At 66.2% G+C, this 12,976-nt stretch overlaps 1 protein-coding gene across 1 annotated transcript; it reads left to right on the top strand.

The window, feature by feature from the left end:
- The first annotated feature begins 1,165 nt into the window (after positions 1–1,165).
- LOC141938935 (uncharacterized) lies at positions 1,166–6,540 on the top strand. Its single transcript, XM_074857965.1, has 4 exons — positions 1,166–1,307; positions 2,138–4,968; positions 5,283–5,383; positions 6,371–6,540. The coding sequence occupies exons 2-4, from the start codon at positions 2,148–2,150 to the stop codon at positions 6,443–6,445; spliced, it is 2,997 nt and encodes a 998-aa protein (XP_074714066.1). The 5' UTR covers positions 1,166–1,307; positions 2,138–2,147; the 3' UTR covers positions 6,446–6,540.
- Positions 6,541–12,976: the final 6,436 nt, after the last annotated feature.

The raw sequence follows: 12,976 nt of genomic DNA, 5'->3' as shown, positions 1-12,976 counted from the left end.
CGGGGCATTGTGGGATGCTGGGGGACCCCAGGGGCATTATGGGATGTTGGAGGCCTTGGGAGAGGACCCAGGGGCATTGTGGGATGTTGGGGGACCCGGGGGCGGAGCCAGGGGCATTGTGGGATGGTGGAGGCCTCGGAGGGGGGCCCCGGGGAATTGTGGGATGCTGGGGGACCCCAGGGGCATTATGGGATGTTGGAGGCCTTGGAGGGGGCCCAGGGGCATTGTGGGATGTTGGGGGACCTGAGGTGGGACCCAGGGGCATTGTGGGAAGCGGGAGGACCTGGAGGGATCCAGGGGCATTGTGGGATGTTGGAGGACTCTGGAGCATTATGGGATGCTGGAGGCCTTGGGAGAGGATCCAGGGGCATTGTGGGATGGTGGAGGCCTTGGAGGGGGGCCCTGGGGCATTGTGGGACACTGGGGGACCCCAGGGGCATTATGGGATGGTGGAGGCCTTGGAGGGGGGCCCCAGGGCATTGTGGGACGCTGGGGGCCACGCTGGGAGGAACCCTGGGGGGCACCAGCAGTTTTGGACGCCTTAGGACACCCCCAGAGCATTATGGGATAGCGGGGAGCCCCCCCCCAAAGCACTGTGGGATAGTGGGGGACCCCATTTTTCCCCCCCGGGGCCTGGTGGAGCCGGCGGCCGCCCGGGCCCAGCTCCGCGGCCTCCAGCGGCGCCTCGAGACCCTCGGGGGGACCCCGACATCTGGGGGGGACCCTCCGCCATCGGGGGGGGCCCCCCCCTCCTCCTCCTCCTCCTCCTCCCAGCAGCAGGTAGAGCCCCTTCGTTAAGCTAATTAGCATCGTTTCACTCTATAGAGGGATGGGGGGGGGGCCTCATTAACCTCATTAATTAAGGGGTTGCCCTCATTAACGCCCCCCCCCCCTCCTCACTCCTTCCCCAGGTTGCCATCCTCCGCGCCGAGCTTGCCCGCCTGGCCCAAGCCGTGGAAACCCTGGACCCCCCCCAAGAGGATTCAGGGGTGCGGGGGGACCCCGGGGCTTAATTAACCCCCCCCCCCCAAAAAAAAAACCAACAAAAAAAAGAAAAAAAAACCACATTAATGACACCCCCCCCCCCCTTCCCCGGCCTCGTTATTTCTCTTCGGGGACGTGTCACGAGTTGTTGGGTCTCAGCTGAGGGATGGGGGGGGGGGGGGTGGGATTGAGGAGTCCAAGCTCCGCCCCCCCCCCCCCCCCTCACTGGGGCAATTTGATTCGACGGGATCCGGGAGCTGGTGACACCCCGAAACTGCCACCAGGACCCCGAAACCGCCACCGGGACCCCCAAGACATCTCAGGTAACCGGGACACACCCCCCCCCCCCCCCCGGGGCCCCACCCTGTGTCCCCCGTGTCCTTTGGGGTCCCTTGGGGTCCCCCTGTCCCCTCCCCATGTTGTGTGTCCCCCCCCCCCATCTTTTCTGGGGTCCCCCATGTCCCCTCCATGTCCCTTCTGGGGTCCCCCCCGTGTCCCCCCCTGTCCCTCCTGGGGTCCTCTGTGTGTCGTCCCCCCCCCCCAACCCTCCTGGGGTCTACTGTGTCCCCCCAGTGTCCCCCCATGTCCCCCTGTCCCTCCTGGGGTCCCCCGTGTCCCCCCCCATGTCCCCCTGTCCTTCCGGGGGTCCCCTGTGTCCCCCCAATGTCCCCTCATGTCCCCTCATCCCTCCCAGGGTCCCCTGTGTCCCCTCCATGTCCCCCAATGTCCCTTCTGGGGTCCCCCCTGTCCCCCCCATGTCCCCTCATCCTTCTTGGAGTCCCCTGTGTGTCCCCCCCCGTCCTTTCTGGGGTCCTCTGTGTCCCCCCAATGTCCCCCCATGTCCCCTCATCCCTTCTGGGGTCCCCTGTGTCCCCCCAATGTCCCCCCCATGTCCCCCTGTCCCTCCCAGGGTCCCCTATGTCCCCTCCATGTCCCCCAATGTCCCTTTTGGGGTCCTCTGTGTCCCCCCAATGTCCCTCCATGTCCCCCTGTCTCTCCCAGGGTCCCCTGTGTCCCCCCCCCTGTCCCTCCTGGGGTCCCCAATGTCCCCTCCATGTCCCCCCCCCATCCCTCCTGGGGTCCCCCCCATTCCCTCCCTGTGTCCACGTGCCACCCCCGGTGATGTCCCTTGTGTCCCCGTCCCCCCCCCCAGGTCCCTTCCCATGGCCGAGGGCTGCTCCCACGCCGTCCCCCCTCATCCCCTCCCCGGGGAGGTGACAGCCACCCCCGGGGACGTCACCGTGACCCCTGAACCTCCGTGGGGACAAGCCAGAGGTGTCCCCAAGGGACAGAGGGACACCGATGTCCCCAGGGACACCGTCACCGTCACCCCCTGGGCCGGTGGCATCACCATCACCGTCACCGCCGCCCCGGCTGATGAGGACGTCGGGGACATCGGGGACGTCGGGGACATCGTGGACAAGGACGTCTCGGTCACGAGTGACGTGGGGCGCGGGGATGTCCCCATCCTGGGTGACGAGGACGTTGGGGACAGGGATGTCACAAACCCGGAGGATGTTGGGGACAGAGACGGAGCAACCCCTGGGGAGGGGGAGGAGGGTGACAAGGATGTCACAGCTCGAAGGGACGTTGGGGACATCGTGACCCTGAGGGATGTTGGAGAGTGGGATGGGCCAGGCGTGGACAAGGACACTGGGGACAGGGGTGTCACCTCCCCGAGGGACATTGGGGACAGGGGTGTCACCACCCTGAGGGATGTTGGCGACTGGGATGTCCCAGCTCTTGGGGACAAGGATGTCGCCACCCCAAGGGATGTTGGGGACAAGGATGTCACCACCCCAAGGGACCTTGGGGACAGGGATGGCCCAGTTCCTGGGGACAAGGGTGTTGGGGACAGACATGTCAGCACCCCAAGAGATGTTGGGGACAGGGATGTCCCAGCCCCTGGGGACAAGGATGTCACCACCCCGAGGGATGTTGGGGACAGAGATGTCACCAGCCCAAGGGACCTTGGGGACAGGGATGTCCCAGTTCCTGGGGACAAGAATGTTGGGGACCGAGATGTCACCACCCCAAGGGACACTGGGGACAGGAATGTCCCAGTTCCTGGGGACAAGGATGTTGGGGACAAGGACGTCCTGGCTCTGAAGGATGTTGGGGACAGCGATGGCCCAGTCCCAGGGGACATCAGGGACAAGGGTTTTGGGGACACACAGGTCACAGCCCTGAGGGACCATGGGGACGTTGGGGACAGGGATGTCACCACCCCAAGGGACGTAGGGGACAGGGATGTCCCAACTCCTGGGGACAGGGATGTCACCACCCCGAGGGACGTTGGGGACAGGGATGTCACCACCCCAAGGGACGTAGGGGACAGGGATGTTCCAGTTCCTGGGGACAAGGGTGTTGGGGACAAAGATGTCACCACCCCAAGGGACATGAGGGACAGGGATGTCCCAGCCCCTGGGGACAAGGATGTCACCACCCCAAGGGACATTGGGGACAGGGATGTCACCACTCCAAGGGACATCAGGGACAGGGATGGCCCAGCCCCTGGGGACAAGGATGTCACCACCCCAAGGGACATTGGGGACAGGGATGTCACCACTCCAAGGGACATCAGGGACAGGGATGGCCCAGCTCTTGGGGACAGAGATGTCACCACCGCAAGGGACAGTGGGGACAGGGATGTCCCAGTTCCTGGGGACAAGGATGTTGGGGACAAGGGTGTCACCACCCCAAGGGATGTTGGGGACAGGGATGTCCCAGCCCCTGGGGACAAGGACATTGGGGACACCCAGGTCTTGGTCCTAAGGGACGTTGGGGACAAGGATGTCCCGACTCCCAAGGACGTTGGGGACATCGGGGTCGAGGGTTTTGGGGACACGCGGGTCACAGCCCTGAGGGACCTTGAGGACGTTGGGGACAGGGATGTCCCAGTCTTGAGGGACATTGGGGACATCCCAGTCTCTGGGGTCAAGGACATTGGGGACAGGAGTGTCCCAGCTCCTGGGGACAAGGGTGTCACCCCCCTCAAAGACATTGGGGATGGGGGTGTCACAGTCTGTGGGGACGTTGGGGACATCCCGGTCTCTGGGGACGAGGACGTTGGGGACGGGGACGTCACAGCCCTGGGGGACGTTGGGGACATCGGGGCCACCTGCACCGCCGGTGGCATCACCATCATGGTGACGGCCCCGCCCGTGGAGGACGAGGGCGGCGCCAGCGATGACGTCACTGCCGATGTCACCGGGGAGGTCGGTGACGTCACAGCCGCTTCCCCCGGCGATGGCGCTGACCCTGGGGACGTCCCTGGCGGTGACATCATCGGGGGTGACATCAGGGGTGACATCATCGGGGATGACATCATTGGGGGTGACATCAGGGGTGACATCAGCGGTGACATCATCAGCGGTGACATCAGTGGAGGTGACATCGGGGTTGACATCATTGGGGGTGACACTGGGAGTGGCATCAGTGGTGACATCATCAGAGGTGACGGTGACATCATGGGGGGTGACATCAGCGGTGACGTCAGTGGTGACATCAGTGGTGACATCACTGGAGGTGACATCATCAGGGGTGACATCATTGGTGACATCATTAGGGGTGACATCGGGGGTGACATCAGTGGTGACATCGTAGGGGGTGACATCGGGGGTGACGCCGTTTCTTCCCTCGCTGCTGATGTCACGGCTGAGGCTGACGTCACCCCCCGCGATGACGTCACTTCCTGTCCGCCGGAGGGACCCCCCCCAGGTGACGTCACGCCCCCACATGACCTCGCTGATGACGTCACCGCCGCCCTCCCTCCCCCTCCACCGCCGCCGCCAGTCCAACCCGCCGGTGACGTCATCGGGAGGGGCCTCGCCGGTGACATCACGCCTGGACGTGACGTCATCGTCGCGCGCCGCTCACGCCTCGGGGACGACGGCGCCGCCCTCCCCCCGCCGGGAGCCCGCCCCCGCGATGACGTCACCGATGACATCAGCGCTGAGGCGCCCGCGGAGGGCGGGGCCTCAGGTGAGGGGGGTGGAGCCAAGATGGGGGGCGTGGCCTGAGCCCTGGGGGCATGGCCAGAAGTGAGGGGGTGGGGCCAGAGGGGAGGGGGCGTGGCCATGGCGAAGTGGGTGGAGCCAGAGAGGGCGGGGTGTGGGCCCTGGGGGCGTGGTCATGACAAAGGGGGCAGAGCCTGGGTGGGGGCGTGGCCACGGCGCAGTGGGTGTAGCCACGAGCTTTTGCCCCTCCTGGGGTTGGTTGAAGGGAGCTGGGGGCGGGGCTAGAGCCAGCTTGGGGGCGTGGCCTCGTGCTGACCCCGCCCCTTCCCCCCTCCCCAGATGCCCCCCAGCCCCAGACGCCCCCCCCCGGCTGCCCCCTCGTCTTCCTCGCCCTCGTCTGCCTCCTCCTCGCCCTCCTCCTCCTCGCCGGCGTCTTTGCGGTACGATGTGGGTCGGGGGGGGGGGGGTCAAGGACCTCTGGGGGGGTCGTAGGGGGTCCCCAAACCTTTAGGGGGGTCGTAAGGGGGAGTCATGGAGCCCTGGGGGGGGTCACGGACCCCTGGAGGGGTCAAAGAGCTCAGGGGGGGTCACAGGGGGTCCCCAAACCCTTGGGGGGGTCATAAGGGGGTGTCATGGAGCCCTGGGGGGGTCACGGACCTCTGGGGGGGTCGTAGGGGGTCCCCAAACCCTTGGGGGGGTCATAAGGGGGAGTCATGGAGCCCTGGGGGGGTCACAGGGGGTCCCCGAGTCCCTGGGGGGGGTTAACAGACCTCTGGGGAGGTCATGGAGGGGTCACAGAGCTCTGGGGGGGTCGTAGGGGGTCCCCAATCCCTTGGGGGGGTCATAAGGGGGTGTCATGGAGCCCTGGGGGGGTCACAGAGCTCGGGGGGGGGGTCACAGGGGGGTCACGGACCTCTGGGGGGGTCACAGGGGGTCCCCAAACTCCTAAGGGGATCATGGGGGGGTCATGGACCCCTGGGGGGGTCACAGGGTGTCCCCAAGTCCTGGGGGGGGTCACAGCGGGTCCCCAAGTCCCGGGGGGGGTCATAAGGGGGTGTCATGGAGCCCTGGGGGGGGCACAGAGCTCGGGGAGGGTCACAAACCCCTGGGGGGGGTCACAGGGGGTCCCCAAGTCCCTGGGGGGGGGTCACGGACCTCTGGGGGGGTCATGGAGGGGTCACAGAGCTCTGGGGGGGGTCACGGGGGGGGTCCCAATCCCCTGGGGGGGGTCACAGACCTCAGGGGGGGTCACAGGAAGGTCCCAAACCCCTGGTGGGGGGGTCATGGGGGGGGGGGGGGGCTGGACACCTGGGGGGGTCACGGGGGGGCCCCCGGATGCTCGAGTCCCCTGGGGGGGGGTCACAGACCCATGTGGGGGGGCACATGGACTTGGGGGTCCCCCCTGACCCCCCCCCGCCCCCCCCCAGGCCGTCCATTACGTCAAAGTCTTCATCATCAGCTCGGCCACCTTCTCGGTGCCGGTGGCCGAATCCTTCCCATGAGCCTTTGCGGCGGGACAAGATGGCGGCTGGGGGTGGAGGTGTCACCACCCCCCCCCCCAAAAAAACAGCAATAAACCCCCTTTTTTTGTGTGTCCCCCCCCCCCTTCCTCCTCCGTGTCCCCTGGCAGCGGGGGGGGGGGAGCGGGGCCGTCACGGCTGGTGGCCACCGGCCAGCCCGGGCTTGTCCCTGGGGTGGGGACGGTGGCCCTGGACAAAGGACCATTGTCCCCAAGGTGGCACTGTGGGGGGGTGGGGGGGGGTCGGTCCCACAGCGGGGACAGGGGGAGGGGTTGGGGACAGTGAGGATATTGGGGGGACACTGGGGAGGGGTTGGGGACATCAGGGGGTTGGGGACAATGAGGATACAGGGGACACTGGGGACACTGGGGACACTGGGGAGGGGTTGGGGACACCAGGGGGTTGGGGACACTGGGGACATGAGGGAGTTTGGGGACACTGGGGACACCAGGGAGGGTTTGGGGACACCAGGGAGTTGGGGACACTGGGGAGGGGTTGGGGACATCAGGGGGTTGGGGACATGAAGGAGTTTGGGGACACTGGGGACACCAGGGAGGGGTTGGGGACACCAGGGGGTTGGGGACAGTGAGGGAGTTTGGGGACACTGGGGACACCAGGGAGAGTTTGGGGACACTGAGGATATTGGGGACAGGTTGGGGACATCAGGGAGGGTTTGCGGACACCAGGACACTGGGGACACCAGGACGGGTTTGGGGACATCAGGGTTTGGGGGACACTGGGGATATGGGGGACACTTGGGGACATCGGGGAGAGTTTGGGGACACCAGGACACTGGGGCCACTGGGGAGGGGTTGGGGACATCAGGGGGTTGGGGACAGTGAGGATATGGGGGACACTGGGGACATCAGGGAGGGGTTGGGGACACTGGGGACACTGAGGAGGGGCTGGGAGGACTGGGGGACACTGGGGAGGTTGGGGACACTTGGGGACATGGCAGGGGGGGGTTGGGGGACATCGGGGCGCCCTGGGCTTGGGGACGTGGGGACCGGCCGTTGTCACCCAGCCCGGGGAGGGCGCGGGGCCACTCGTGTCCCATGTCCCCACCCCGGGGCACGGCCACCTGCCGTGTCCCCACCCAGGGGACGTCCCTGTCCCCGTGTCTATAAGTGGGGACACTTGGGGTGGGGTCAGGCAGCACCATGGGGGTGACGGGGACATTCGTGGTGGCCCTGGGGACGCTGCTGCTGCTGGCGGGGGGTGAGGAGACACTTGGGGACATTGGGGGGGGGACACGGGGGGACAGGGGGGACATGGGGGGGACACTGGGGGACACTGAGGACATGGGGGACATGGGGGGACACGGGAGGACACTGGGGACATCGGGGGACATGGGGGGGACACGGGGGACATGGGGGACACTGGGGACAGGGGGGACACTGGGGACAGGGGGGACATGGGGGGACACGAGGGACACTGAGGGGACACGGAGGACACTGGGGACATGAGGGGACACTGGGGGAACACGGGGACGGGGTGGGGGACACAGGAGATGTGACATGGAGGGACACAAAGGGACAAAGGAGGCCACAAGGCCACCGGGGCGGGGGGTCCGTGGGACCAGGGGACCCGTCCCTGCTCGTGTCACCTCCCCGTGTCACCTCCCCGTGTCACCTCCCCCAGGACCCGCTGAGCCCGTCCCTGTCCCCGAGCAGCCTTGGGGACAAGCTCTGGCCTCGCTGCTCCAGGTCCTTCACCTCCTCCCCGGTGGCCCCTCGGGGACAACGATGTCCCCAAGGCCACTCCCGGACTTGGGGACATCAGGGTCACCCCCTGGTTTGGAGCTGCCACCGCAAGGACCCGAGAAATGTCCCCACGGAGCAGGGACGCGGCTCCGGGGTGTGGGGACACGGGACCGGGGACCTGAGGGATGTCCCCAGGGATTGGGGACACGTCCCCAAGGGCCAAAGGAATGTCCCCAAGGACCAGAGGGATGTCCCCAAGGATTGGGGACACGTCCCCAAGGACCAGGGAGGTGGCCTCAGGGACCAGCTCAACGTCCCCAAGGACCAGGGGGATGTCCCCAAGGACCAGAGGGATGTCCCCAAGGATTGGGGACACGTCCCCAAGGACCAGAGGGATGTCCCCAAGGACCAGGGGGATGTCCCCAAGGACCAGGGAGGTGGCCTCAGGGACCAGCTCAACGTCCCCACGGACTGGGGACACGTCCCCAAGGACCAGAGGGATGTCCCCAAGGACCAGACGGATGTCCCCAAGGACCAGGGACACGTCCCCAAGAGGTTGGCACACGTCCCCAAGGACCGGGGACACGTCCCCAAGGATTGTCCCAACGTCCCCTGGGCCAGGGGACGCGTCCCCAGGGACGTCCCCTGCCCCAGGGGTGGCCGAGGACCTCGGGCGAGAGCCAGAGCGGGGCAGCGTCCCCAAGCTCCGACCTTGGGGACGTTGGGGACATCGGGAGTCAGGACACGTCCAGGGACGTCGAGGACAGCGAGAGCCACGGTACGGGGACATGGGGGGTGACGAGGGACTTTGGGGACATGGGGGGGGGACACCTGGGGCTCTGTCACCTCACTGTGTCCCCTCTCCAGCTTGGGGACACTCGGAGGAACTGTGGGAGGTGCCGTAGCGCCGGGGGACGTCCTGTCCCCGTGTCACTGTCACCGTGTCCCCATCCTGTCCCCGTGTCCCCATCCCATTGTCCCTGTGTCCCCATCCTGTCCTGATTGTCCCCATCCTGTCCCCGTGTCCCCATCCCGTCCCCGTGTCCCCATCCCAGTGTCCCCATCCCCACGTCCCCATCCTGTCCCTAAGTCCCCATCCCATTGTCCCCATGTCCCCATCCTGTCCTGATTGTCCCCATCCCGTCCCAGTGTCCCCATCCCAATGTCCCTCCTGTCCCCATGTCCCCATCCCAGTGTCCCCCTCCTGTCCCCATCTTGTCCCCATGTCCCCATCCTGCCCCTGTGTCCCCATCTTGTCCTGATTGTCCCCATCCTGTCCCAGTGTCCCCATCCCCACGTCCCCATCCTGTCCCTAAGTCCCCATCCCATTGTCCCCGTGTCCCCATCCTGTCCCCATGTCCCCATCCCGTCCCCGTGTCCCCATCCCAGTGTCCCCACCCTTTCCCAGTGTCCCCATCCTGATGTCCCCATCCTGTCCCCATCCCATTGTCCCCCTCCTGTCCCCATCCTGTCCCCATGTCCCCATCCTGTCCTGATTGTCCCCATCCCGTCCCAGTGTCCCCATCCCAATGTCCCTCCTGTCCCCATGTCCCCATCCCAGTGTCCCCCTCCTGTCCCCATCTTGTCCCCATGTCCCCATCCTGACCCCGTGTCCCCATCCTGATGTCCCCACCCTTTCCCAGTGTCCCCACCCTGATGTCCCCATCCTGTCCCCATCCCATTGTCCCCCTCCTGTCCCCATCTTGTCCCCGTGTCCCCATCCTGTCCCCATGTCCCCATCCCATCCCCATGTCCCCATCCCGTCCCTGTGTCCCCATCCTGATGTCCCCATCCTGATGTCCCCATCCCCGTGTCCCCATTAAAGGTGGAAGCAGCATCGTCCCCGTCCTCGTCCCTCGTCTCTGACCGCCCTCGGGCCCCCTCAGGGACGGGGAGGGGACACCCCGGGTGTCCCCTCACAGAGGGTCCCTCCCCCCCTCGCCCCGTGTCACGAGGTCCCAGCCCCCCACCCCGTGGCAACACCAAGAGTGGGGACAGATGAGCCTTTAATTGGGGACATCTGTGGGGCCAGGACAGCGGTGGCTCTTCTTGGGGACATCTATGGGGACATCTGTGGGGCCAGGACAGCGGTGGCTCTTCTTGGGGACATCCATGGGGACATCTGTGGGGCCAGGACAGCGGTGGCTCGTCTTGGGGACATCCATGGGGACATCTGTGGGGCCAGGACAGCGGTGGCTCGTCTTGGGGACATCTCTGGGGCCAAGGTGGGGACAGGACAATGGTGGCCCTTCTTGGGGACATCTGTGGGTCCAGGATGCTGGTGGCTCTTCTTGGGGACATCCGTGGGGACGTCTATGGGGCCAGGACACTCATGGCTCTTCTTGGGGACATCTGTGGGTCCAGGACGCTGGTGGCTCTTCTTGGGGACATCTATGGGGACATCTGTGGGGCCAGGACAGTGGTGGCTCTTCTTGGGGACATCTGTGGGTCCAGGATGCTGGTGGCTCTTCTTGGGGACATCTATGGGGACATCTGTGGGGCCAGGACAGTGGTGGCTCTTCTTGGGGACATCTGTGGGTCCAGGATGCTGGTGGCTCTTCTTGGGGACATCTATGGGGACATCTATGGGGCCAGGACAGTGGTGGCTCTTCTTGGGGACATCTGTGGGGCCAAGGTGGGGCCCAAGATGGTGGCAGCTCCGTGGGGCCGGTGACCCCCCCCCGGCGCGGGTCAGCGTCTGTCCGACATCCCCGATGTCCCCGACGTCCCCGATGTCCCCGACGTCCCCTCGTGGCCCGGCGGTGGCTTGTCCCCGTCCCCGTCCCACTCGGGCAGGGGGGGCCAAGGGGCCACGGGGATCTCGGGGGTCGGGGGGTCGGGGTCGTCGGGTCGGGGGGGGCTCTGGGGCTCGGGGGGGGGCTGGGGCTGGGGGGCGGGCGCGGGGGGGCGGTGTTCGGCCATGCTGGGGGGGGAGGGGAGAGAGGGGTCAGGGGGGGCTTGGGGGGACGCCCTGACCCCCCCAGTGCCCCCCAGTGCCCCCCAGATGTGGGGACCCAGGGCCATCCCCTGCCCCCCAGCCTTCCCAGTGCCTCCCAGTGCCCCCCAGTGCCCCCCAGATAAGGGCCCCCAGGCATCCAGGGCCAGTTCCTGCCCCCCAACAACCACCAGTGCCCCCCAGTTCCCCCAGTGCCCCCCAGTGCCCCCCAGATGTGGGGACCCAGGGCCATCCCCTGCCCCCCAGCTTTCCCAGTGCCCCCCAGTACCCCTCAGTGCCCCCCAGTGCCCCCCAGATATGGGGACCCAGGACTCCAGAGCCCACCCCATCCTCCCAGTGCCTCCCAGTGCCTCCCAGTGCCTCCCAGTGCCCCCCAGATAAGGGCCCCCGGGCGTCCAGGGCCAGTCTCTGCCCCCCAACACCCCCCAGTGCCCCCCAGCGCCCCCCAGCCATGGGGGACCCAGGCATTGGGGGCGGGGGGGCCCTACCTGGCAGCGATGGCAGCCGGCTCCAGTGCAGTACTGGGAGCACTGGGAGCACTGGGAGGGTCCCCCCTGGCTCTTATAGGCCCCCGGGCGGGGGTGGGGCGGGGTGGGGAGCCCACAGGGACCGGCCGACCCGGAAGGTCGAGGGGGGACGCGGCGGCGGCTCCCCATGACTCAGGGCTCCCATCATGCTCTGCGGCAGCGGCCACCCGGGGCCTATAGACCTGACCCCTATAGACCCGGCCCCTATAGACCCGGCCCCTATAGACCTGACCCCTAGAGCCTCACCCTATAGCTCAGCCCCTATAGACCTGACCCCTATAGACCCGGCCCCTATAGACCTGACCCCTATAGACCTGACCCCTATAGACCCGGCCCCTATAGACCTGACCCCTATAGACCTGACCCCTATAGACCTGACCCCTAGAGCCTCACCCTATAGCCCGGCCCCTATAGACCTGACCCCTATAGACCTGACCCCTATAGACCCGGCCCCTATAGACCTGACCCCTAGAGCCTCACCCTATAGCTCAGCCCCTATAGACCCGACCCCTATAGACCTGACCCCTATAGACCCGGCCCCTATAGACCTGACCCCTATAGACCCGAACCCTATAGACCCGACCCCTATAGACCCGACCCCTATAGACCTGACCCCTATAGACCCAGCCCCTATAGACCTGACCCCTATAGACCTGACCCCTATAGCCTCACCCTATAGCTCAGCCCCTATAGACCCGACCCCTATAGACCTGACCCCTATAGACCCGAACCCTATAGACCCGACCCCTATAGACCTGACCCCTATAGACCTGGCCCCTATAGCCTCACCCTATAGCTCAGCCCCTATAGACCTGACCCCTATAGCCTCACCCTATAGCCCAGCCCCTATAGCCCTGGACCCTACAGCCTCACCCTATAGATCTGGCCCCTATAGACCTGTCCCCTATAGCCCAGCCCTATAGATCTGTCCCCTATAGCCCAACCCCTGTAGCCTCACCCTATAGATCTGGCCCCTATAGACCTGGTCCCTATAGCCCAGCCCCTATAGCCTCACCCTATAGCCAGCCCCTACAGATCTGGCCCCTATAACCTCCCCCTATAGCCTCACCCTATAGCCCGGCCCCTACAGACATGGTGCCTATAGCTCAGCCCCTATAGACCTGACCCCTATAGCCTCACCCTGTAACCCAGCCCCTATAGATTCACCCTATAGCCCAGCCCCTATGGGACCCCAGACCCCCCCCATCCCCACCAGGCCGGGGCATCGTGTGGGGCTGCAGCGTTTATTGAGCTGGAGGGGGAGGGGGGACCAGGTGTCTGAGACCCCCCCAAAACCCCCCAAAAAAGGGTCCCTGGGGTCTGGAAT

Source organism: Strix uralensis, unplaced genomic scaffold (genome assembly GCF_047716275.1).
Source record: "Strix uralensis isolate ZFMK-TIS-50842 unplaced genomic scaffold, bStrUra1 scaffold_440, whole genome shotgun sequence".
NCBI classification, from domain to species: Eukaryota; Metazoa; Chordata; class Aves; order Strigiformes; family Strigidae; genus Strix; species Strix uralensis.
Note: the sequence above shows the minus strand (reverse complement) of the source record. Positions and strands in the feature narration are given on the sequence as shown.

What these genes read in the sequence shown, in the direction of transcription:
- LOC141938935 (XM_074857965.1), top strand. Translation starts at nt 2,148, where the DNA reads ATGGCCGAGGGCTGCTCCCACGCCGTCCCCCCTCATCCCCTCCCCGGG. An exon ending in CGCGGAGGGCGGGGCCTCAG is followed by an intron (nt 4,969 to 5,282) that starts GTGAGGGGGGTG and finishes CCCCCTCCCCAG; the next exon opens with ATGCCCCCCAGCCCCAGACG. An exon ending in TCCTCGCCGGCGTCTTTGCG is followed by an intron (nt 5,384 to 6,370) that starts GTACGATGTGGG and finishes GCCCCCCCCCAG; the next exon opens with GCCGTCCATTACGTCAAAGT.